The sequence below is a fragment of the Botrytis deweyae genome (genome assembly GCF_014898535.1).
Source record: "Botrytis deweyae strain B1 chromosome Unknown BDEW_022, whole genome shotgun sequence".
NCBI classification, from domain to species: Eukaryota; Fungi; Ascomycota; class Leotiomycetes; order Helotiales; family Sclerotiniaceae; genus Botrytis; species Botrytis deweyae.
Window position 1 is genome coordinate 571,303 of NW_024066229.1, and position 22,759 is coordinate 594,061.

General features: G+C 42.2%; 10 protein-coding genes across 10 annotated transcripts; 5 read left to right on the forward strand and 5 right to left on the reverse strand.

Annotated features, from left to right (window-relative positions):
- Positions 1-3,458: 3,458 nt before the first annotated feature.
- EAE98_008534 (uncharacterized protein) lies at positions 3,459-4,172 on the forward strand (the record flags this gene model as incomplete). The annotated part of the gene is made up of 1 exon (XM_038956157.1): positions 3,459-4,172. One exon carries the CDS (start codon positions 3,459-3,461, stop codon positions 4,170-4,172), a length of 714 nt encoding a protein of 237 aa, XP_038807616.1.
- Positions 4,173-5,017: 845 nt separating this feature from the next.
- On the reverse strand, positions 5,018-5,627 carry EAE98_008535 (uncharacterized protein; the record flags this gene model as incomplete). Its single annotated transcript, XM_038956158.1, has 3 exons — positions 5,018-5,184; positions 5,238-5,381; positions 5,465-5,627. The coding sequence occupies 3 exons, from the start codon at positions 5,625-5,627 to the stop codon at positions 5,018-5,020; spliced, it is 474 nt and encodes a 157-aa protein (XP_038807617.1).
- Positions 5,628-6,472: 845 nt separating this feature from the next.
- EAE98_008536 (uncharacterized protein) lies at positions 6,473-7,397 on the reverse strand. The gene is made up of 2 exons (XM_038956159.1): positions 7,076-7,397; positions 6,473-7,009 (listed from the first exon to the last, which is right to left on the reverse strand). Exons 1-2 carry the CDS (start codon positions 7,185-7,187, stop codon positions 6,510-6,512), a joined length of 612 nt encoding a protein of 203 aa, XP_038807618.1. The 5' UTR covers positions 7,188-7,397; the 3' UTR covers positions 6,473-6,509.
- A 355-nt stretch (positions 7,398-7,752) lies between these two features.
- EAE98_008537 (uncharacterized protein) lies at positions 7,753-11,154 on the forward strand (the record flags this gene model as incomplete). Its single annotated transcript, XM_038956160.1, has 1 exon — positions 7,753-11,154. The coding sequence occupies one exon, from the start codon at positions 7,753-7,755 to the stop codon at positions 11,152-11,154; it is 3,402 nt and encodes a 1,133-aa protein (XP_038807619.1).
- A 1,079-nt stretch (positions 11,155-12,233) lies between these two features.
- EAE98_008538 (uncharacterized protein) lies at positions 12,234-13,131 on the reverse strand (the record flags this gene model as incomplete). The annotated part of the gene is made up of 2 exons (XM_038956161.1): positions 12,234-12,797; positions 12,910-13,131. The coding sequence occupies 2 exons, from the start codon at positions 13,129-13,131 to the stop codon at positions 12,234-12,236; spliced, it is 786 nt and encodes a 261-aa protein (XP_038807620.1).
- A 1,479-nt stretch (positions 13,132-14,610) lies between these two features.
- On the forward strand, positions 14,611-15,535 carry EAE98_008539 (uncharacterized protein; the record flags this gene model as incomplete). The annotated part of the gene is made up of 2 exons (XM_038956162.1): positions 14,611-14,693; positions 14,779-15,535. 2 exons carry the CDS (start codon positions 14,611-14,613, stop codon positions 15,533-15,535), a joined length of 840 nt encoding a protein of 279 aa, XP_038807621.1.
- A 729-nt stretch (positions 15,536-16,264) lies between these two features.
- On the reverse strand, positions 16,265-16,913 carry EAE98_008540 (uncharacterized protein; the record flags this gene model as incomplete). The annotated part of the gene is made up of 2 exons (XM_038956163.1): positions 16,265-16,714; positions 16,863-16,913. 2 exons carry the CDS (start codon positions 16,911-16,913, stop codon positions 16,265-16,267), a joined length of 501 nt encoding a protein of 166 aa, XP_038807622.1.
- Positions 16,914-17,654: 741 nt separating this feature from the next.
- Positions 17,655-18,723, reverse strand: EAE98_008541 (uncharacterized protein; the record flags this gene model as incomplete). The annotated part of the gene is made up of 3 exons (XM_038956164.1): positions 17,655-18,027; positions 18,081-18,453; positions 18,513-18,723. 3 exons carry the CDS (start codon positions 18,721-18,723, stop codon positions 17,655-17,657), a joined length of 957 nt encoding a protein of 318 aa, XP_038807623.1.
- Positions 18,724-19,160: 437 nt separating this feature from the next.
- Positions 19,161-20,060, forward strand: EAE98_008542 (uncharacterized protein; the record flags this gene model as incomplete). The annotated part of the gene is made up of 1 exon (XM_038956165.1): positions 19,161-20,060. The coding sequence occupies one exon, from the start codon at positions 19,161-19,163 to the stop codon at positions 20,058-20,060; it is 900 nt and encodes a 299-aa protein (XP_038807624.1).
- A 791-nt stretch (positions 20,061-20,851) lies between these two features.
- Positions 20,852-22,551, forward strand: EAE98_008543 (uncharacterized protein; the record flags this gene model as incomplete). Its single annotated transcript, XM_038956166.1, has 2 exons — positions 20,852-21,392; positions 21,461-22,551. The coding sequence occupies 2 exons, from the start codon at positions 20,852-20,854 to the stop codon at positions 22,549-22,551; spliced, it is 1,632 nt and encodes a 543-aa protein (XP_038807625.1).
- Between the last annotated feature and the right edge of the window lie 208 nt (positions 22,552-22,759).

Below are 22,759 nucleotides of genomic sequence, written 5' to 3' on the forward strand. Positions count from 1 at the left end.
TTACGTTTCTACTAATCCATCCTACATTCCGTTGCAGTAGTGTTTGCATTCCCAATAGGCGTAGGCTGGTATCAAAATGTCACCATGAATTTGTCTATGTATTTGTTATCCGTCCACTCCATCTACTCTGCAGAATATGCAAAAAAGATCTACTCCGTAATAATGCTCTACGGGACCATTTAGAGGGTCAAAATATTTGCGCAGATTTACTTCCCACTCGACAGAGCATCTTCAAAAGCAAAAGAATATTGAGATGGGCCTAATCCGGGATCGAACCGGAGACCTCGAACCATGCCTCGCGAGAGGTATGAATTCCCGAAGGGAGAAAGAGATTAATGGAGCGATAAAAGGAGAATATCGAACCATGCCTCGCGAACCATGCCTCGCGAGAGGTATGAATTCCCGAAGGGAGAAAGAGATTAATGGAGCGATAAAAGGAGAATATCGATAAATATAATTAATTCAAAAAGACTTGCATGGGCCTGATCCGGTTTCGAACCGGAGACCTCTTACAATTTGAATTCGGAAACCCAAAGCAAGAATTCTACCACTGAACTATCAGGCCTATTGATTTGATGTGATGTAGGGTTGTGTTTTAATATATATATCATTGACAAGTGCAAGCTTCATGGTTAAGCGAATTTGTTGGTCAAAGCTTTTACAGTTACAACCCCGCTGGAACGGCAGAGCGACTCCACCTAAATGCTTCTAGAAGCCTTCTAAATCTCTACATGATTTTCACTTGAAATGGCATCGTTGTTCTTGAGAGACTTTGTATCCTGAAATAGTTTCAGTATTGTTGATTGAACTTGATTCAATAGCGAGCGCCTCTCATTTTCTGTGCTCTAGTGCTAGAAAGGTCAATGTTAATGCTAGTGATTGCTACTTGTTATTTGCTTCTACCTTGAGATATGCGAGCTTTCCATTTCTATTGAGCTTTACAATCATCTCGATTCTACTTCATCCATTGTCTCTAGCAATCCTATTGTCAGGGCATCAGAAACCCGTTTCGCTTTAAATTGGCTTAGGGCCAATATATGTTATCGTCAAATGACTGACTTCGTCATCTTCGTTGTCTCGAAAGACACTGTCTTGCTCTTAAAAGCAACTGTACAATCATACGTACCCGATGACCAAGTGGAAATGCAACAATCATCCTTGAACTAAAAACTGTGAAAGACTGGAGCTAGCGCGTCCAAATAGATGAAGTTCATTTGATGTTTAGGGTTATTCCAATGTTCTGGACCTGTAATATGGTCCATCAAATTGATTTATATTATAGGTGTCTTCACGAATAGACTAATCTGAACCTCGGGCAGACTAAAAGATTTAGAATATTCAACTTCTTCCAATAAATATTTACATCATTTCACAGGTGCACATAGTCCTGTTATTGATTTGGTATAGAATAATGAATGTCTGAAGTCGGCAACAGTATCTTCGGAACCTCAAAATTAAGATCTTAAAATAGACTGCAGTCGGGACTGTTGGAAAGACTGATCTGAAAACGAGCTTCTCGTACATGATTTAAGGTTTCAGTTATTTGATCTCTATCAATTACTGCGGTTGTTCTCTACTATGATATTAGATTGAAAATTAGTGGGTTCAACAGAGTTGATATCAATATATTGCTACTCTTCCTACTAAAAAGAGCTAGTTGTGCAGCTTCACCCTACACGATTTTCATCTACACATTGGTCATAATATTTCGGCACAACATCATGGAAGGACAAAATTCGAATTCGTACGCTGTCAAGACACAGGCCATGCATTGACAATGTCAATGTACAGTATTTAAAGTTAATGGCATCTTAAACCGTCATTGGATTTACGATTATCACCAATTCACTAGATGATGTTTCATACTTTAACTTTAAGACTTCGAACCTACTCTATGTGATTGTTGACCTTGGTTCTCGTATCAAAATAGCAAAACAGGAATGGCCGAGGAAAAAGGCCAGGAGATAATCGGCAATATACTATTCTTTATTGTTATTAATAGAACACCTCTACTTGCATACCGGAACTCAATCCGGCCCAAGGGATCGAATACCGTCTCCATCAAGCATTGTCAAAACACATTGACAATACTATATCGTTCAAAACTGACGTCTAGAGGGGCGATGGGATTATGATCTATCTCGGTCGATGCTGCTTAAAAGAGCATCTTAGTGAATACGGCTTTTATACTGATGGGTTGATATCGAAAAAGAGTAATCCTTCGTCGAGATACCGACATTATAGGGCTCAAATAGCTTGGCTTTGACCCATTAGATCCATCCACAATACGAATACCTGATCGAGAGAAGGAATATGCTTTTGCGAACAGCTTAGGACAGTTGGTGGTAAATGGCGAGATGTAGAAAAAAGGTTCGATGGAGTACGAGGTGCTACGGATGATTGAAATAATACGGAGCCAACCGTTTACGAGCTGATAAATGTTCGACTAGTGAGGTCAAAAGAAGACGGTTTGGTTGACATTCAGTAAGAACGGGGTACGATACTTGCTGATGTTAGGAGATCGATGATGACTACGACAATGGAAAAAGTGTGTGAGATTAGAATAAGGTATATAAGTATCCAGTGCTAGCGTCTACGAAGATCCAGATTTTCCTGAAGAAATGTCGGTGCGGAAGTCACAATGAATTATTGTAGCGCTAATATCAATATGAATGCAAAAGATACCAAATTCGACAGAAGATACACATCTAACCGGTGCCCGGCAAGACATCCAGAATCAAGAATACATGGCAGTTCTCTAAACAGTGTCTTGGTGTGGAGACACAAGGCTCAGCATCTGCGGGAGCAAGGATTATATTATTCTGGAAGTATTCTAAGCGTTGATCACCAGGCTGGTCAGGATGATCGTTTGCCGCAAATGCACAGAAATGGGAATGCCGCCACTACCTTACTAGGAAGTATTCATTATACCTGTATGCCATTGGCTCTATAATCACTCCGTGATTGTTTTCAAAATTCGAGCAATATTACTTACCCCGCAACCCACGGTAAACTCGCCAGCCTTGCATCTCCATTCCATCTTGTCTTCTTCCCGGCAAGCGATATCCGTATTCCAAGACATCAGCACCACATTACACTTCTGAAATATTCACTATCTCCAGTCTTATTTTGACGTAAACTTAATCAGGCAGAGTATAATATTTCTTGGCTTCATGTATGGTGACGTCGATTTGATTCGCTGAGCCTTGTGATGAACATTTACGTGCAGCCATGGTGTATGAGTTGAAGAACAGTATTTATATTAAAGTCGTGAAATTCCCAAAACAACCTGAGAATAGAATCTAGATAGATGAGATTATCTAACTTCAACTATCACGGTGGCGGCACATGAATATTACAATCCATCTTCACAAGCAATACCAGGTCCAGGTATACTGAAACCAACTGCTGAATATCCCACATCGGCATATCATCAACAAGCACAACCTGATATCGCAATGAATGAACGATCAGCATATCCGACTCCTGCTGTCTACAATCCACAAAGTTATTCACAACAACAACCATATTATCCACCTCCGCCACAAGCTGTGGACTACAATTCTACTCAACCCCCAGCTTACGGGTATCAAACTCCGACTCAACAGCCTCATCAAAGAGATGGACGACATCAAGACCAGGCCGTCGAACCACACTCTTATCGAAACCTCCCCCCTCATCTTCGCCCCCGACGTTCTATATCCGAACCACCAGATCCCCATTATCTCGCTCAACACATCCCCGGCTATCATCACCGCGGACGTGCAACATCTTCCTCATATTCTTCCTCCCCAGAAAGATCGCGATCCCGATCGAGAAATCGAGCTCATTCACATTCGCGAGCTCGATCGACAAGATCTATGAGTCGATCTCGTCATAGACATTCACATACACACTCACGAGCATCCAAGACTCGAGCTCAGAATACTCATAAAGATAGAAATACATTTTTTGGTGCATTTGGTGGGGGGTTGATTGGAGATTTGATAATGCCTGGGTTAGGAACATTAGGGGGAGCGATATTGGGAGGGGTTGGAGGAAGGGAAGCTAGTAGGAGTGGACGTAAGAATGAGAAGGGCGAGAAACCGGAAAGGAGGAGAATCTTTGGAGGGAAAACATATGAGGAGGAATGGAGAGAGGGAAGGATTGCGAGGGGTGAAATAAGTGGTTGATGGATAAGGGTGTGAGAGAATTGGGAACGTGTATAAAATTTTTAGAGATTCTTTTCTTCGTGTATTATTGTTTTAATAAGATACCATTTGTCGTTGCAATGCTTTACTCTCAAGATACCTGTATATCATACTCTTGACCATCAGTTTAACATCTTGTGCTACATGCAGTATGTATGTAGTTGCCATTCCATGGAGGGACGAGGGTTGCTCCCCATAACGCATTATGCTTTCTTTTCCAAATTGCCGAAGCTAAATTAAAGAAGAAATACCTTATCAATAGACCAACTTGTAGTACGAAGTAAAGAAACCGTTAATAAGGTTGAAGATCTTCAAACTCCCGGACCTTGCAGGAGCCAAATACTAGTTAGCGTCGCTTAGCCTAAAGCTAGCCCCTCCATTCTCCATTATAACATCTAATTAATCCCTATCTTATCTCTATTTCTATTCTCTATAAAATTTATAGCATAAATTACATAGAAAATATTTTTATTAATTAAATTTTTTTAATAAATTAAAAATTACCAATTATTAATATTAAAAATAAAAAGTAAAAAGATAGTATTTCAATAAACCTTATATTTATTTCCATTCTATTTAAATAAACTATAACTTTGTAATATTGTATCTCTAGAAATCTATCAAATTTTAATTGTTTTATGTTAATTTTTAAAATAAAAATAAAGCTCTTGTGTAGCATGCTGGCTATGCACTAGAGGCATAGCTTACGTAACAGACGTAGCGGACATATTTAAGTACCTAGCTTAGCTTTAGCTTAATAACAAGACAGCTTTTACAACCCATTGCATTCTATGCCTATCATTTTGAGCAGAGTAAAAAGAAATTGATCACTGGCGGTTCCAATGTTTTAGATGCGAATACCAGGCTTTCGCTTGCACCATGGCAGAACCATTGGTACCCAGGTTGAAACACAAACGATTCCCTTTATTCTTCTGGACCCATTCGTGTGTCTTTGATGACAAGCACATTCTTAACTCTTCGCTCATATCATTATCTATAGATTCAATGTCAGCAATCAGTTCGTGGGCGTGGAGCATGGAAACTTACACGATACTACAACAGCCTCACGATTCGATGTCTTCTTTGAGCCATTGAACTCTTCGGCTTCTTCCTCTTCGTCATCCTCATCCGCCTCATAATCTTTGGTGCGCTTCCGGGTGGTCTTCTTCTTGTGGGTTATTCGGTTGTGCTCTTGGTAGCTATTTCGATGTCAGTTCGTAACGATTAAGAGTTTGGAGGACGTAGCATACATTTTGAAACTTCCGTGATAGTACCTCTATCTTGAAATACATTCTGCAGGACAGAAAGTATGGTGTTTGTTCTTGTCAACAGACATGCTTCGAAGTGTGTTAGCCTATCTGGGTTGAGTGCCGGCCATAGCATCGGATCATTCTCTAGATCATCATTCACGCCAGATTTTGTTTTCTTTGACGGCATCGTGCTTGATACACTACTGGAGAAATGCCGCACGCGAAGAAGTGAATAGCTGGTCAGAGGGTATTTGATTCAACAAGCCTAAGAGTTAAATTATGAAGATAGATAAAAAGAAGATCACCACGAAATTACTACTGCGGCAGTGGGATAAAGATTGAAACTGGAAGATAAATTTTACATCTGTTGATGTAGTAAGGATTGATGTTGATGATTAGAATTTGTTCCAATAAGAGAATAAGTAACTTATGATCAGATTTTTGGGTTTCTCTAAATGACATGAGGTTTCCGGTCGATACCGCACTGCCTAGATACACTTGACAAATGCAACAGTATAAGATGAAAATTCCGAACAAGATACTCTTTTCTTTCCACAAATGGATTCCCCAATGCATGTGGCATCAAGTACGCAAGAACTTCACAATCGCGGAATCATAATATATCTGGCCAATCTCAAGGTCGAGGGTCTTCAACTCTCATCTCGCGAGTACTCGACTACTAGACGACTGCTTTCTGACAGTATAACCGATTGCGAAAATCCTCGCAGAAGCGTGGCGTGGTTCTGAGACGTGCGATACTATATTACCTATTTTTACACGACAGAGAAATTAACAGAAGGATACTTCACTTCATAGATACCTCATTGTTTCTAAAACCTACCCAGATATGGTCTACATCTTTCGTAAGTACCAACCGTGGTTCTTCTCTCCATAGAAAGTGTCAAAGAAGTCTCATTATTATGAAGGATCTTCTTTTGTTGTACCTGTCGAAATAGTAACAATGTGAATAGGAATAACATATTCATCATGAAGATCTTCTCATATAATAAGCAAATTGGAATGTGAACCTCAGGGTATCTTCAAGGCTATGGGTTATACAATGGCCTCTTCAAATCTCTCCAACATGATATGCCCATCTACCTCCTTCATCCAATATCTTCTCTTCCTCCCCCAGTGCCTTCTGCGCCAGAACCTTTGCCTTGAATGCCGCGAAACCAGTTGCCCTAGCTTGCATCGCATCCTCTTCAGACATGTTTGTATTTTGTCTCCCCAAATAGTCGTACCTATCTGTTCCTAATCCATCTGTTGGTGGCGGTGGGGGATGTTTCCAATCCTCATTTGTACCTGACTCGGCCCCGAAACTTCCCGTCCTTCCTTTATGTTCGTCGCGAGTTGTGTTTTGTTGAGACGTGTGTTGCTTGCTATTGTCATGCGATTTGAAGGAATTTGGTGTGAATTCACCATTGTAGGCACGAAATTTGTCGTACTTCTGGCGGTCCTCCACACTCCCCAAAATCTCAAACGCTTCATTAATGAGCATCATCTTATGATGCGCGTCGATTGCGGAAGACATGTCTGCGGAATACATATCTGGGTGGTTTTCGATGGCTGAACTCATCGTCAGTACAATAGCCAGATATGATATTCATAATACACACGCGCACATATACATACCTTTCGCGTTTCTAGCAGCCTTGATTTCATCAAAACTCGCATTGGTGGCAAGTCCCAGGATAGCGTAATAGTCTGTTTCCAGTTCTATCACTGTGAATTTTCTTGGCTTCATGATATCAAGGCGTGATGCTTTGGAAGGATGAAAATGTTGCACAGTTGTGTAATGAAACTGTTTGATGAGAGAATGGCTTTTCTGCTGAAGAGAGTCTCAAGTAGGTATTCATACAAACGAACATTCTTTTCGCTTAGAAAAAGTTTTGTAAAAAGAATATATTCCTCAGAACACAACTTCACCTTTATTTTCACAACAAACTATATGAAACACAGTTTACTTATGTTTCTTGCGTCAATCCCATCACAATCTAGTATATGAAGAAAGGATTTCTAATCCCAATCTTTGTTACGCGGATAGTGTACAAGGGACATACAATGAGGTTTTGCTCGTCTCAATAGTATCATCAAAGCACGCGGCGACACAGCATGAAGTTTGAATCAATTCGTACCAACACCACAACAACCACCGCATGACGCGCCAAATGCAAATTAAGAGATCTTCTCATATAGTATCACAAGACTATATTTTTCGCACAGAGAAACTTCTTTTACGGCTTTTCTGAACAGCGCGCATTACGAAACACAAAGCTGCTTGTATAATACAGTACTATACTTTCTTCATCATGTCCACACTCGCAGAGGAAGATGAAGAACAAAATTGGGCTATGGCAGCATGGGTTCATCATCCGACCAAGCGCTCGATTCATACTACACAATTGGGAACGTTCTCTTGTAGCGTTCATTCCTGCGAAAAGACAGTTTCTGCGACGAAAGTGGTCCACGATGTCCGAGATCCATCGCGGTTGAAATTCTGCATCACAGGCGGAACCGACGATCCAACAATAGAGTTACGCCTTTCTATGTATGACGCCCCTAATGCTGCATGGCGAAATCTAGCAATCAGTCCAAGTCCAAATGTCATCGCTATGAAATTTCATCTCCTCCCACACACAACTCACCAGGCCCAGATACCCAAGTTCGAAAGGCAGATGATAAGGTTCAATCCTATGTACTCTGGCGTGGAGTTCGACCAACACCAACCCATCGAGGGCAATACATATGGGTTTTCGTTGGAGGTGGCATCTCTAACATGGCAAAGGGAGATTAGCGGACCCCCTGCGGTTTTGATTGAGTGGCAGGCAGAAAAGAATACAATGCTCAACATCGATCTGGGAAGTGTTGCACAGGATCACCCATTTTATGAAATGTCCAGAGATTTCATAAAAATAGGTGAGCTATCAGGTCCTGTCGGCTATGAGTTTGACAGGTACAGTTGCATTGTGCCGTGGTCGGCCTCCCTCGAATATTCTTTTCGATATCTCTTATCCACGCCGCAAAACAAGACTGCCTTCTGGCGGGTCGCTACAAACAGGAATACCCTTTTAGCCACCATACCTGTAACACTACGAGAAACACACAACTTGAGACTCGAGGAAGTTTGGAACTTAGAAGCCCAGCGACCAAACCGTTTCGTCAAACCAACTGGCGGTAAGCGCACACCCTTGAAGACGCGGTGCGACTTACGAGGCGTGTATGAGCCTCATCCTGTTGTCTGCCAATTTGATAGCAACATGGCCACGGAGTATTACTTGAAATTACCATACATTCTGAACATCGACGCGGCGGCCGAACAAATGAGTTCTACCTGTGATGGGTATTTGAGGCACAAATGCATCAAGGCTAGGAAGTATATCCCAGATGCATCCGATGATACTGTGGTGTTTTTGGCATACATTCCTATTGATGGCGAATGCGATGATGGAGATATCATATTTCCTCTTGAAGGTGACTTGGCGAAGGTTGTCTGGACACACAAAACCTCAAAGGATGAGCGACCGATTGTATGGCAGGGAAAAGTCTTGATGAGCCCGTCCCATCATGATCGTCAATGGAACGTCGCGATGATTGCATGGATTAAGGACTCTACAAACGATTACGAGGCGTTACTGAAACGCGATTTTCAGCCCAGGTTTACTTTTAAGTCCCCAGAAACCGGAACCACGACCCTTCTAAAGTTTATTGATCGAATTTTATATGGAAATCCAATTCTTAATATCCGGTATAGAAACTGGATCAAAACCTTCATGATGGCACAGCGCAACAACAGAACCATGGATATTGTTGATGTCGGCATGAATAAAACAATCGCAGCACAGACGGCTGCAGGGCTGAATGAGGATCAGTTACTGGCCGTGCATACTATGCGAACCAGTCCGCTTTGCTTTATACATGGTCCCCCGGGAACGGGAAAATCTGATATTGCTGCTAAGCACGCAGTGGATTGTGCTGCTTCGGGACAGAGGGTGGTAATAATCGCCCAGAGCAACCTGGCAGTTGCAGAAATCTTAGATAAGATTGTCACATTTTGTGATAGATTTGGATTGCAAGATGTCAAGCAAGCCATCGTTTGGAACACGGCCGACTCCGGTGGTGAACATGACGAAGAAAAAGCATTTTCTGTAGGGGATGCATTGATGAAAGACGATGGCATTTACGATTTTACCACTGAGGAAGGCTTCGTCAATACTTCCGTCATCGCATCTAATGTCAAGAAAGTTTCTCATCCTGCTGCCGTGAAGAAGGTCGTTATGCGAGATTTAGAGAGACTTAAGACCGATGTCTGGTATGGATTGAAGAATTCCGAGACGCTTCGGGATGCAAACAAGACCGACTTTATGATCGGCACGGACGACGCCACTACGTCATTATTATTCGACATCCATCTCGTCATGCAACATATTGAATCCCTAGAGAAGAAGAATCAAGTAAATTCCAATAGGAGCCCTCTTGATGCTACTGCACCAAGCGTTATCCTCAAAAAATCCCATGACGCAGCACGAGACGAGAGAATATTTGATAATATGTCAATCAAATATCTTAAGAAGAAGTTAGCCAAGCTATGGCAGGACGCCATGTATCACTATATCACACACAACACTTTGATTCTGGCGACAACCTTTGGAAATCTTCCGAGCGTCCTGATTCGTCAATTCGGCGCGCAGCATCTGATTGCTGACGAGGTTTGCAATGCAACCGATATGTCGTTCTGGGGTGGAATGGCCCGCTTTGCAAATACACTCAAGAGTGGATGTGGGATTGGTGATCCAGAACAGAACGGACCTTTTGTTGCAGGAGGTAGTCGCAACTACATGAGAGACCAGCTCTCGATCGACGCAATGTCTCGCATGACTCTCGCTGGGATGAAACCAGTTAGATTAACATATCAATATCGGATGCATCCCGATATATCCGCATTACCAATTGAGTTTCTCTATCAGGAGACTGACGCAACGGGAAATAATTACTCGGTTTTGAGAGACGACCCTTCAACTTTCAATAGATCGGAGAGACCATTAGTAAAAAAATGGTGTTCTAAGTATCTAAATAAGAAACTTCACGCGACAAAGACTTCGGTTTTCGTTTCGGTAGAGGATGGCGTTTTACTTCGAGCTCAAGGTTCATGGTCCAAGACTAACCACCAGAACGTGGTGGTTGTTTGCGATTTAGTGAAGTCCCTTCTCGAGGAAGGTATCATGGCGGAAGATATACTGGTTATATCCTTCTATGGAGAGTCTGTCAGTCTCATACGTCGTTTCCTTAAATCACAGAATATCCAAAATGTAGATGTTGAGGTACCTTCTGTCGAAGTTTGCTCCGTAGATGGCTCGCAAGGAAGAGAAAAGATGGTGGTTATCATTGAAAGCTCTTCGCGCTGTCATTTTGGCGACACCCCTGGATTTCTTCGCCAATCGAATAGAATCAACGTGGCGATGACCAGGGCGAGAGAATGCCGAATTTTCGTTGGACACCGCCTCATGTGCTCAACCTTGAATTCCAAGATGAGAGTCACGAAGGCTTTGAAATTGTTGAAAGCTATCCCAAAGAAACATGATGCAGAAGGTCAATTAAAGGTTGTGAGAGTTGGCAAGAGAATATTGGATTACGAAAATGACTTGCGCCCAGACGCTTATGTACAAGTTGCGAAAATATTACCCGCCATGGCAATGTATGACGCGCTGCGATAATACCGAGGCCGATAACGCGCATTTGATATAAACCCCAAAAGTAGATTTCTACTTAAGCTAAAACCTAATTTAGAATTTAGTAGTGTATGTATAAGAAAAAATAACATTCAATTCAGTATACAATTTTAAAGGAATTTATAAAATAAGAATAAAAGAGAGCTAGCCCCTTCATTCTCCACCGTAGCGTCTAATTAGTCCCCATCTTATCTCCACTTACACCCTCTAAGAAATTCACAGAATGGATTACGCAGAAAATATTTACATTGATCAAGAAAGACTCGGCAAATCGAGATTCATTAATCACCAGTATCAAAAATGAAAAGTAAAAAGGTAGCATGTCAATGGACCCCGCATTCACCTCGATCCCACCCAAGCAACCTGCAACTTTGCAACGTTGTATTCCTAGGGATAAAAATGAAGCTCCTGAGCAGAGCAAAAAGAAATTGATCACTGGCGGTTTCGAACCGCCGACCTTGGCGTGCCAAACCTGGCTGATGAATCAGATGAGATATTAGCACCACGCTCTAACCAACTGAGCTAAGCGACCGGATTATTGGTTGATTTGATGAGAGAGGGACATCAGGAAAGCATATGTACAGAACTCTGAAGAAGCCATAGAGAAGAGATGAGAGAGGGGTGGAGGTGGTGTGGGGACAAGTAGTTGATGGAGAGTGAGTGAACGTAGATGAAATTGTTGTAATGTAAATGAGACTCACCTGAAGGCCTCTTCGCATTACCCTGAAATCCAATTGTCCACCACCATAGACAAAGAAGTTTTTTCACTTACATAGAATGGAAGCCAAAATGATGCGAACAGCTAGACAGACGTTCATGATGAAGGGTAATATCCATTTTTGAATAACTGCTATTGCAGCGAAAGCAGATCAACAATAATGATACATGCTTCGTCATATACAATAGAGAGAGAGAGCTCCCCAAGATGGAGCTCCAATAAGCAAATTCGTATACTCATCCTATTCCATTCCAAAATCAGTGTGCGCAATTGTGTGATACCCTATGCGCCAATGATATTTCCATTCAACACTGCATAGAAGAAGAATAAATGATGAGTGAAACTTTCACTTTTTGGCCTTTCTGCCACGTTTCTTTGGCTCTGCCTTTTTCTCCTCTGGCTCTGCTTTTGCTTGTTCCTTTTTTTCTTCCTCCTCGTTTGGTTCCTCTGACTTTGGCTTCTCTGAAGTTGGTTCCTGATTTTTGGATTTCTTTGCCGCAGGCTTCTCTTCTTCTTCAGTCGCTTCATCATCTTCATCCGCTGCCTCATCACTAACGTTTTTTCTCTTCTCTGCTGCGGGCTTTGGATCTAACTTTTCTTGTTGTCGAGCGCTACTTCGCGTTCCTTGTCTTTGTACCTTCTTTTCCTTCTTCGGGGCAGCTTGTTTCTTTTGAACAGGTGCCTTCTTCCCGACTTCTTTATCAGCTGCCTTGTCGTCCGATCCATTTGCTTTTTCATCAGCGGTTTCCTTGCCATGGCCATTCTTCTCCTTCTCGGAATCTTTCAATTCAGCAGCTTTCTCCTCCTCGGATTTCTTCTCGGGTGTTCCTTTCGTGGGTTTGTCTTTAGATCCGGGTTCATTTTCGTAATCACCTCCTTCAGCTTCATATTCTTGACCGATCTTTTTGGCCTGAAGTGATAGTATGTAATTAGTATATGGCACCACGTAAGAAGAGTTTCAGATGAACATAACGATGGTTGAAACCTCAGAATACTGGTTGCTGTGGGATCAGATGACTTACCTTCCATGCAGCCATCTTTCCTTTACCACTACCATCTTTATTCGTTTCTTGCTTTACTTCTGTTTTGGTAGATGTTAAGAAAGGATCGGACACAATCAAAGGTAAGGGAGATTTCAAAGGGGTCGCGGGATCACGAGGGGGAAAATGAAAAGAAAGTTCTTTACTTTCAGTAATGTCCTTCTTGAGCTTGGGATCAGTTGGCTTCCCTTTAGCAGAAGGCATATTTGCGATGGCGGTGATATGAACCCAAAGTTTTATATAGAGAAATTATCAATGATAAAATGCGATGAATGGGAATTGTATGCACATGAAAATATCCTTAATTTTAATTACAGATAAGAGATAGATGGAATTTTGTGGAAAAGGCATAAACAATGAGATGGAGAAAGAGCGAGGTTGGGAAAGAGGAGAACCAAAATCAATGTCGTCAGTGTATCGCGCCTGCACCTGCAAGGGATAAATATAATAGGGGCTAAATATAGGCGTGCGTTTGTTTTAACGACGTGATGGGATTGTGTGCGGTCCAATAACCGATTCATGCTAATAAGTCAGATACAACTTGTTACTTGTGTAAATTATTTACATGCAAGTAAAGAGAAACGTGAATTGCTTTGCTCAGATGTTCTCTACCAAGTACAATCAAGTATCAATGGGTGAGCCATGGATGTTCCTGTGTTTGACATTGAACAGATGGACTGAAGCTTAGTACCTTCCACCACTGTTCCTCACTGGGTTCAACTCAAAATATTTGAATTAGCCGGGACTTTGAAGTTACTAGAAGGTAGATGGATTCCCCTCATTGACGTAGGCCGCCCACGCCTGAGGTCAATTAGTTGGAAGGGCTCTGATCATCGAATTGCTGCCAAATTTTGTTCCTCGAGTGAGAAACTCCTGCTGGATTAGATCGATTTTTTCACCCATATGACGTTTAAGAATGAATTGCATACACGAACGCGATGGTGAAAAGTATGATGAAATTCGTTGATACGGGTATCTTAAAATGTGCCTACCCCCCCCCCCCCCCTCCTCTCTACTTCTGGATCCCATTCTCACTCTGTCAATCAATTAAACGTCAACAAAGTGGTGGCATACCTGCCTTAGATGCTGGGAAACATTTGTGGTAAGGGAGCACTGGTGTATAGGTAAGATTGCAATACCAGAGAAATCTGCCATGGAATCGAGGTGCACTGCATGAGATGTACTAGATAATTTGATTGCGATGGCTATATGTGTTGACTGACCTAGTGGTTCAGAGAGGCTCTCCTCGCATGATGACCACACTCATTCCTACTTCCAGACTTCTCTGGCAATTTTCATGAACTTTAGTTTGATAAAAGTTTGTTGAGCTACCTAGTACATATCGCATCACTTTATTAGACAAAGGGGAATGCATTTGGAACGTGCTGGATATATATATTATGGCTCTTAAAGGCCCTCCCAGGATAAATATTCATAGAATATCATTCACTAAAAACAGTGTTATGAGTTTTTTTATCCCACCCCATACCTCACTATGAGAATACCAGATTAGATTGAAAAACAATTCCAAGCGCCTCGGCACGGTACGACGCGTCTCCAACAATATCGACGCGTACAACAATTCAGTCTGTGAATGATATTCATATCTAAACAACCTTGATGGTACAACTTCGAGTACGGCAAAAGAAAAAGTAACATCAAGAACTTGTTAATCCACACAAGATGACGCATCGACTTCATTCCGAGTCTGCAAAGAAAAGGATGTCAACGGTCAAGAATGTCAAGCCAAAGCCATCTTACGAAGAGTAGGTTCTCTCAACAATCTCACATGACACATATCAATATTGCCTTATATACATTAGAATATCACATCTAACAAAAGTCCAACAGCATGCTCGATAGTCCCATAATAGACCTCTACATCGGACCCAAACGCAAAAAATTCAGCATCCACCGCGGACTCCTCTGCGCCAAATCCCCCTTCTTCGCAGACATCTTCCTAAACAATGACGAACTCAGCGAAGAAAAAGAAGACCATTATCTACCCAAAATTAGCCCGGAACATTTCTCCATCATCATGAAATGGCTATATCGCGGTAGTCTGGACGCCGGATTCGAAAACGAAGGAAATAAACCAAGTTGTGCAGCAATAGAAGTCTACGCGTTGGCGCATCAATTGGGAATGACAGAGATGATGGATAAAGTGTTGACTGGATTAGGAAGAAGATATGTGGAGAAGAGGTTTACGCCGAATGTCTTTGCAATTGAGTTGGCGTTTGAGTTAACGGAACCGGTGGGCCCCAAAGATCGGGACTGTGGACTGAGAAGATGGATGGCAAGGTGGTATGCTATTATGCTACTTTTTCCAGAAGGCGTTTCGTCTACGGCTGGGAATAGTATCTCGGAGGATAGTTTGGCTGATCTAGGTTTGAGATTTCCGTCTCTGTACAAAAGTGTGGTTGGACTTTTAAGAGGGGCAGAAGGATGGAAGGATGTTAGGACTAAGTTCTATGACGAAAAAGTATGTTCTTTTCATGAGCATGAAGCTGGGGATAGAAGTTGTGAAGATGTTGGAAAGTTTTGGGGCATTTTCAGAAGTAAGGAGACCGAGGCTGGGTGGATGTCAGTGAGTAGAGGAAAAGTTTAAGAGAAATTTGTATGGATGTAGGGTTTTGATTTTTGACGGCGCATTGGGTGGGAGGATGGTGTACAAATTGATATCGAGCATGACATCCGTTTGGAGTTTGAGCATTGGATATGTAAGAGTTGGGGGCACAACTCCAACAGAAAATTAAGATACCATTTCCTTAAAATCCATTTGCACAAATACAGTGAAGGTTACATACGTAGATAGCTATATAAAATTTACGTCACCCAGTGTCTGTAGCCAAGTGGGGGCTACAAAGGATATGCTCCAATTCCAGATAGAAGTAGGCTTTCTTGGACGGCGCCGAAAGAAGCTTGTAAGTCAACTACGGTTGTTCTCGTAGATTCTTTTTGGGAGAAGGTATTTGACGCCTAGTGTTGGTCGCTCATATCAAACAGTGCTTGTTTGAAAAGACATGGAAGATTTTCACCAATTAGAAAAACAAACAATGTCGTAAATCGTCCTTTGTTGGAAGTGCAAGCCTTGATCTATGAACAGGTGCATTATCCCACCGATATAGACTGCACAAACCGCATTGATATCAATCCCAAAAAGCGCAAAGAGGGGAGAGTTCCGCAGTCGCAGTAACACCACCAAATACAAAGTATCTCCATGTCGTAACATTTAGAAATTGACCACCACAAGCCAATTGATCACACATAATAGTTATGATCCATTGAATATCCTGCCTCCTCCCAAGCCGTAGTCCTTCACCTCTCCATCTCTCCTTTACTTCTTGGCTGGGTACTTGGTCTTGAAAAGGTACGAGCTCAAGTAATAATCTCCAACAGCCAAAGCACCCACAACACCAGCCCACGCACCCACGACCTTCCATGTCAACTCTCCCTTTGCATATTTTGAATATGCTCCGAATCCCAATCCAGTGCTCAATGCTGCGACGGCGATCGCATTTCCAATCACGACTGGGTTATCACTGTTCTCTTGAACACGGCTCTTGCCCTTCTTTGATTTCTTGGAAGCGGCATCCTTTGCAGCGCGAAGCTTAGCCTCGATTTGTTCAGCTTCTTGCTCAAGACGGTTGGCTTGTGTCTCGGTTTGGACTGGTTGTGATTGGAAGTCTGAAGGAACAGTGTGCACGGAATCGGTGTCGACGTCAATTAAGGAGGAGGTGGAGGCACTTTCGGTGGGGATGACAGATGGTGGGGCAGGAGCACGTTTCTGTGGTGGGATGATTAGTTCTTGACCTGAATGAGTAGTAAATATCGTCGGAGGTAGAAGGGATTCCTTTGACGACGATGAGAAAGGAGACATGGGTTGAGAGGATACAAAGTAAATGTAGAGGAGTTTAAGAGAAATTCAAACATACCTCCTCATCGGTCTGTTGTGGACCTGAAGCTGCTGCTTGTGCGTAAGACATCTTTTATATGATATGAGTAGGTATAATGGGTGGAAAGATGTAGGTGTAATGTAGGAATTTGCGGGTGTCTTTCGAGAGGATGTGAATATATCAAGATGGATGATTTAAGTTGACGAGAAATAGAAGTATGGAAACGATAAAATGTCGTGTGCGAACAAGGGAAACATGTGAGAAACCGGGAAAGATTTCAATGAACCTTAGGTGTGGCTGTGGCTTGTGGATGTGGCTTAAGCTGGATCTTCTCGCTTAAAGTGGGTTTTTCATCTGTTGACGTAGGCGGCTCAAGTGGAATGAGAAAGATTCTAGAATCTAGACTCTCTCGACTCTAGATTCTGATATGGAACCACCTGCACTCACACATATAACGCAATCACCAACAAGGAAAATGTCATAGCACAAACCATACAAAATACATCAATATTTCAATATAAGTTGCCGGCGATATCAAAATGATAGTAAAAGCAGTTTTGTATATTCCCTTGTGACTAACTACTGAGTACTCTAAAGTGATAAAAGGCTCTTGTCATCAAAGCTTTCCAACTCTGAGAGACAAAGAATCACAACACTACATCCTGCATACTATACCTCCTATCTACTACATAGGTACAAATCAACACCATTCAGACTATCGTGAGTTGAGTTGAGTTTTCATATATCATACATACAGAATAACAAGAATGCCCAATGGTTTCGTCTTTTTTGGTATTACATTTGTACAATAAAATTACAGTCTAAAAGGACTTATTTCTTTGTTGTAGCATCATGAGCAGCTCGTGGTAATAATTCCCCCCCCTCATCGCCAGAATTTTGTGTAGACTCAGGTGTTGTGCTGTTTCGGCTATCCCTATGTTTCTCTTCCGTTGAATCCGAATTGGACTCGATAGCCTTTTGTGTAGTTGGCTTCGCTGGCTCTGATTTTTCTTCAGGCTTCTTCTCGGATTTTTCTTCGGGTTTTCCAGATACTGCGGCCTTCTGAGACAACGGTTCCGAGCCATCTTCTTCTGATCCATTTGCCGCTTCTCTTGCTCTAAGCTCCTCCTCTATCTCATCCTCCTCGTTCTCCAATTCTGATGCATACATCTCTGGATGAGCTCGGAAGCAATCTTGCATTCCCCTAAACATTGTTAGTCCTGATCGATCGTCGATGTTCCAGACCCGCAGACTCACTTGAACTTTTCTATACATTCAACACCCTTTGGCTCTTCAGTGGAGTGAACAAAACAGCTAAACGCAGCTTTGAACTCCTCTCCACAAGGTCCATGTGCCATGCCTCCCAAACAAGGACAATCCCAATTGATTTCACCAGTTTCCGGATTGAATGCGCCTTGTTGGCCAGCTTCATCTTCAAGTCCTTCCATCTCTCCTTCCTCCTCAGCTCCATCTTCTGCAGCGACTGCTTTTGCGGCCGACTCGTGCTCCCTCTTCTCTTGTTCTGCTGCTAATTCTGCATGTCGTTTTCGCTTTTCTTCAATTACCGCATCGAGAGTGGGTAAATCTGATTCTCGAACTCTGTGTATTGATTCATCTAATTTTTGAATTGCTGTTGTGCCAATCAGCATCTCCTTGAGATTCGCCTCCTAGCTGCTAGTATTCTCATACCTTCTGGTTCTTCGGCGAAAACATTGCTCGTATTATACCAATATACTCCTGCACCTGCCAATGCCCATCTTGCAGCGCTGCTTTTCCAACTTCGGGACTTTTGTGAGGGTGGTGCTGTGCTTAAGAATCGTCGAGCAGAAGTGGTATTAATGACAGATTTAGACTGTGGTCGTGAGCATTTCGGCGCAACTCTCAAAACTGATTTGAACATGCTGGGCTAAATTCGAGAAAATGACTGTGAAGATGAAAACACTCAAACGAAATATTAGGAATCTCAAAGAATAGCAGACTCGAATATGAACGCCGTGTTTGTAAGCATCTCTGGATTTTCCGAATCACCGATTCGAGAAAATATCTGGATCATGTGATTGATGATGATAAGATAAGGTTAAGATATTGTCGCAAAAGTGTAGGTTTCTTAACTTTCTCCTCCCACCAAGCAGAATGTCTATGTGTTCTCTTACTTCCTTATTGTAGCCCCCCATGATAACAGCGTTAAGTAGTTTACACTGCTGGATATAGTCTATTTGTTTTCTTCTCTTTGCCTTCTTCTCTTTGCTAGGACTTTACAAGCTGAAAGGTTAATGGTCAAATTCGTCTCAGCATCTACACACCTTCCCCTAGAACCTTCACCATCACAATAAAATTATGGGATCCCAAGATTTTGTCACTTGGCATCCTGCTGATATATTCTCTGATCATCCAGCCGATCATAAAGAGTTTGCGCTCATTGTCCTAAACCAGCCTCTGGAGCTGCCTTCTAACATCTACAAGAAGTTATGGGATAATGCTGTCTACCATATCGCAGCTGATGGTGGCGCAAACCAAGTTTATAACAGGAATCACAAAAATCCATTCGATGGAAATACCTTAGACCCAGCCCTCCAGGATGAAAGAAAGGCTGAAACCCATCTTGACATTGATACTATCATTGGCGACTTCGACTCCATGTCTCCCAATCTCTTCAAATATTTTGAGGATAATGGCACCGAAATCATTAGGGATGGGGATCAGTATTCCACAGACTTCACCAAAGCAGTGCGATATGTCAAAAGTTTTGAGCAACCTGTTGGCTCAGAAAGGACTCCTCCATATTCCCATCGTCAGAAGAAACTCGATCAACTCAAGCAATTGCCCAGATCTCTCGATATCATTTGCCTGGGAGGTTTAGGTGGAAGAGTTGATCAGGCTCTTTCACAACTTCATCATCTTTATATGTTTCAGCAAGAACCAAACTATTCCAAGGGCAAGATGTACCTGGTTTCTAGTGAAGCTATAACCTTTGTTCTCAAGGCTGGAAAACACAAAATAAAGATCAAGGAAGAGGGCAAATTGCTGAAATTGGGAAAGCACATTGGAATATTACCGGTCAAGGAACCTTCGATCATAACCACGCAAGGCTTAGAGTGGGATGTAACAGATTGGAAGACAGAATTTGGAGGTGATATAAGTACCAGCAACCATGCGAGGGAGGATTGGGCGACCATTGAAACGACGAAGGATGTTGTATTCACCATCGATTTTGTTCTCAACAAGATGGATGAATAAGATCAACTTCGCCTGGACGAGCGATTCGATGATCTCGGGGCCTGAAATTAGAGGATTGAACATGATTCCACTGCCCACACTCTCGATTTGCCGAATACTCTTTAAGACGATTCTCGCAAAGTGGGATCAATCTTGTTTATGTTATCAACACCCCTCATTGTTCAGGGTGAGCAATGAGGCGAGACCAGTGTGCTTTAGTCTTGGGCGCTATTGTTACCTACCTAGTATTAGTCTCACGCGCCTATATGCGCTCCTCCTAGATACCCGTCTTGTCCATTAGACTTCTAGAATATAAAGTCTTACTTGTATGTTTCTCGATTGCTTGTTTACCTTTGGTGACAAATTACTCCGTCACCATTTACTCTCCCAACAAAAGGTTTCTAGAGAATCTGTATTAATTGATTGAGTTAAAACCCAACTTGACAGCAGTATTGAGTGTTTATACATATATAAATATATCTTTGGAATATTCTTCATCAATACCGTTAGACTGTACTTGATCCAATGTCTATCAGATCTCTCTTCTCTCTTTCTCCACGAAAAACCCCATGTTGCCAATGGCCCATTGCCCCTCCCTAAACTATTCTTAGGTTAGCTCCTTCCGATAAGGTTAAGCCCACCATCCCGATAAGCATGCAACAACCAAATTTTTCTTCTTCCCGATATTTTTCCTTCGGAGTCATATTCGATTGATTCCAACCTTCACAACCCATATCCTTTTAATTCAATCTTCACCCTCCCTCTCTCATATATCCTCATATCTTCTCACAATCTCCTAACAATAATTCAAAATGGCTTCTACAGCTGCTGAGATTGAACCTCACAAGGTTTATGATACCATTCTCACTTTGGATTTTGGATCCCAATACACTCATCTTATCACCAGACGTCTGCGCGAACTCAATGTCTACTCTGAAATGCTTCCATGTACCCAAAAGCTTGCAGATCTCGAATGGAAGCCAAAAGGTATCATTTTGTCCGGAGGACCATACTCAGTTTATGAGGAGGGTGCACCACACGTTGACCCCGCATTCTTCGAACTTGGAGTTCCTATTCTCGGTATATGCTATGGAATGCAAGAGATTGCTTATAGAATTAGCAAAGACAATGTCATTGCTGGCACAGCCCGCGAATACGGACACGCTGATTTGAAAGCAAAGAAAATTGACAATGGACATGTCGACCAATTGTTCGCAGGATTAGAGGACGATGTTAAAGTCTGGATGAGTCATGGTGATAAGTTGGGCGCATTGCCAGATGGATTCCACACTATTGCTACAACTGCAAACTCTGAATACGCAGCAATTGCGCATGAGAGTCAACATATCTATGGTATGGGAATTTAGATCTATCTATTTGGAGAGTCTTTTCCCCCTGATCCAAAGCTAATCAAACTCTAGGTCTTCAATTCCACCCCGAAGTTACTCACACCGAAAATGGAATTCAACTCCTCAAGAACTTCGCCGTCGGTATCTGCGGAGCTCAAACAAACTGGACTATGGCAAAATTCGTGGATCAGGAGATCGCTAGAATCCGTACATTGGTTGGAGAGAAGGGTCAAGTCTTGGGTGCTGTCAGTGGAGGTGTTGATTCAACTGTCGCTGCGAAATTAATGCACGAGGCTATTGGAGACCGATTCCATGCCGTTCTCGTCAACAACGGTGTTATGAGATTGAATGAGTGCGAACAAGTACGAAAGACATTGACAGAAAATCTCGGCATCAATTTGATTGTCGCAGATGCATCTGAAGATTTCCTCGATGGCCTTGCCGGACTTGATGAGCCAGAAGCAAAGAGAAAATTCATTGGAGGAAAATTCATTGATGTTTTCGAAGCCGAAGCCAAAAAGATTGAAGACGCAGCAGCCAACTCTGACAAAGCAGGCAAGATTGAGTTCTTCTTGCAAGGAACATTATATCCAGATGTTATTGAAAGTATTTCATTCAAGGGCCCTTCCGCGACTATCAAAACTCATCACAACGTTGGTGGTCTTCCAAAACGCATGACAGAGGGTCAAGGACTCAAGCTTATCGAACCCTTGAGAGAATTGTTCAAGGATGAAGTTAGACAATTGGGAAGAGAGTTGGGCATTGCCCATGAACTAGTTATGCGTCATCCTTTCCCAGGTCCAGGTATTGCCATTCGTGTCTTGGGAGAAGTTACTCGGGAACGTGTCGAAATGGCCAGAAAGGCCGACCATATCTTTATCTCTATGATCAGAGAGGCGGGTCTCTATGACAACATTGGACAAGCTTTTGCAGCTGTTGATCCAAGTAGAGCTGTTGGTGTCATGGGTGACAAGAGAATGTATGGAAACATCATTATCCTGAGAGCAGTTCAAACAACCGATTTCATGACTGCCATCGCATATCCTTTCGAGAATGCATTCTTGTCCCGGGTTTCTACAAGAATTATCAACGAGGTCCACGGTGTTTGCAGAGTCGTGTATGATTACACTAGCAAGCCTCCTGGAACTATCGAGTTGGAATAAATGTCAAGTTTTGTGTTTTCGGCGTTACCTTGGTACATGTATACCTAAAGATTATAGATACTCCAAATCGGTGTTAGGAATGAAAAAAAAACAGAAATTATAGTACAAGAATTTTGAACATCATATGAGTTTGTGATTGTGTATGATAGGCAGTTAATTTAAGATAAAGGAGCATGGATAATGAAGATATATTTTGGAGCAAACGTCT

Excerpts from the sequence above, each read along its gene's own strand:
- EAE98_008536 (XM_038956159.1), bottom strand. The coding sequence starts at position 7,187 with ATGAAGCCAAGAAAATTCACAGTGATAGAACTGGAAACAGACTATTAC. Across the intron at positions 7,010-7,075 it reads GGCTGCTAGAAACGCGAAAG|CCATCGAAAACCACCCAGAT; the intron begins GTATGTATATGT and ends CGATGAGTTCAG.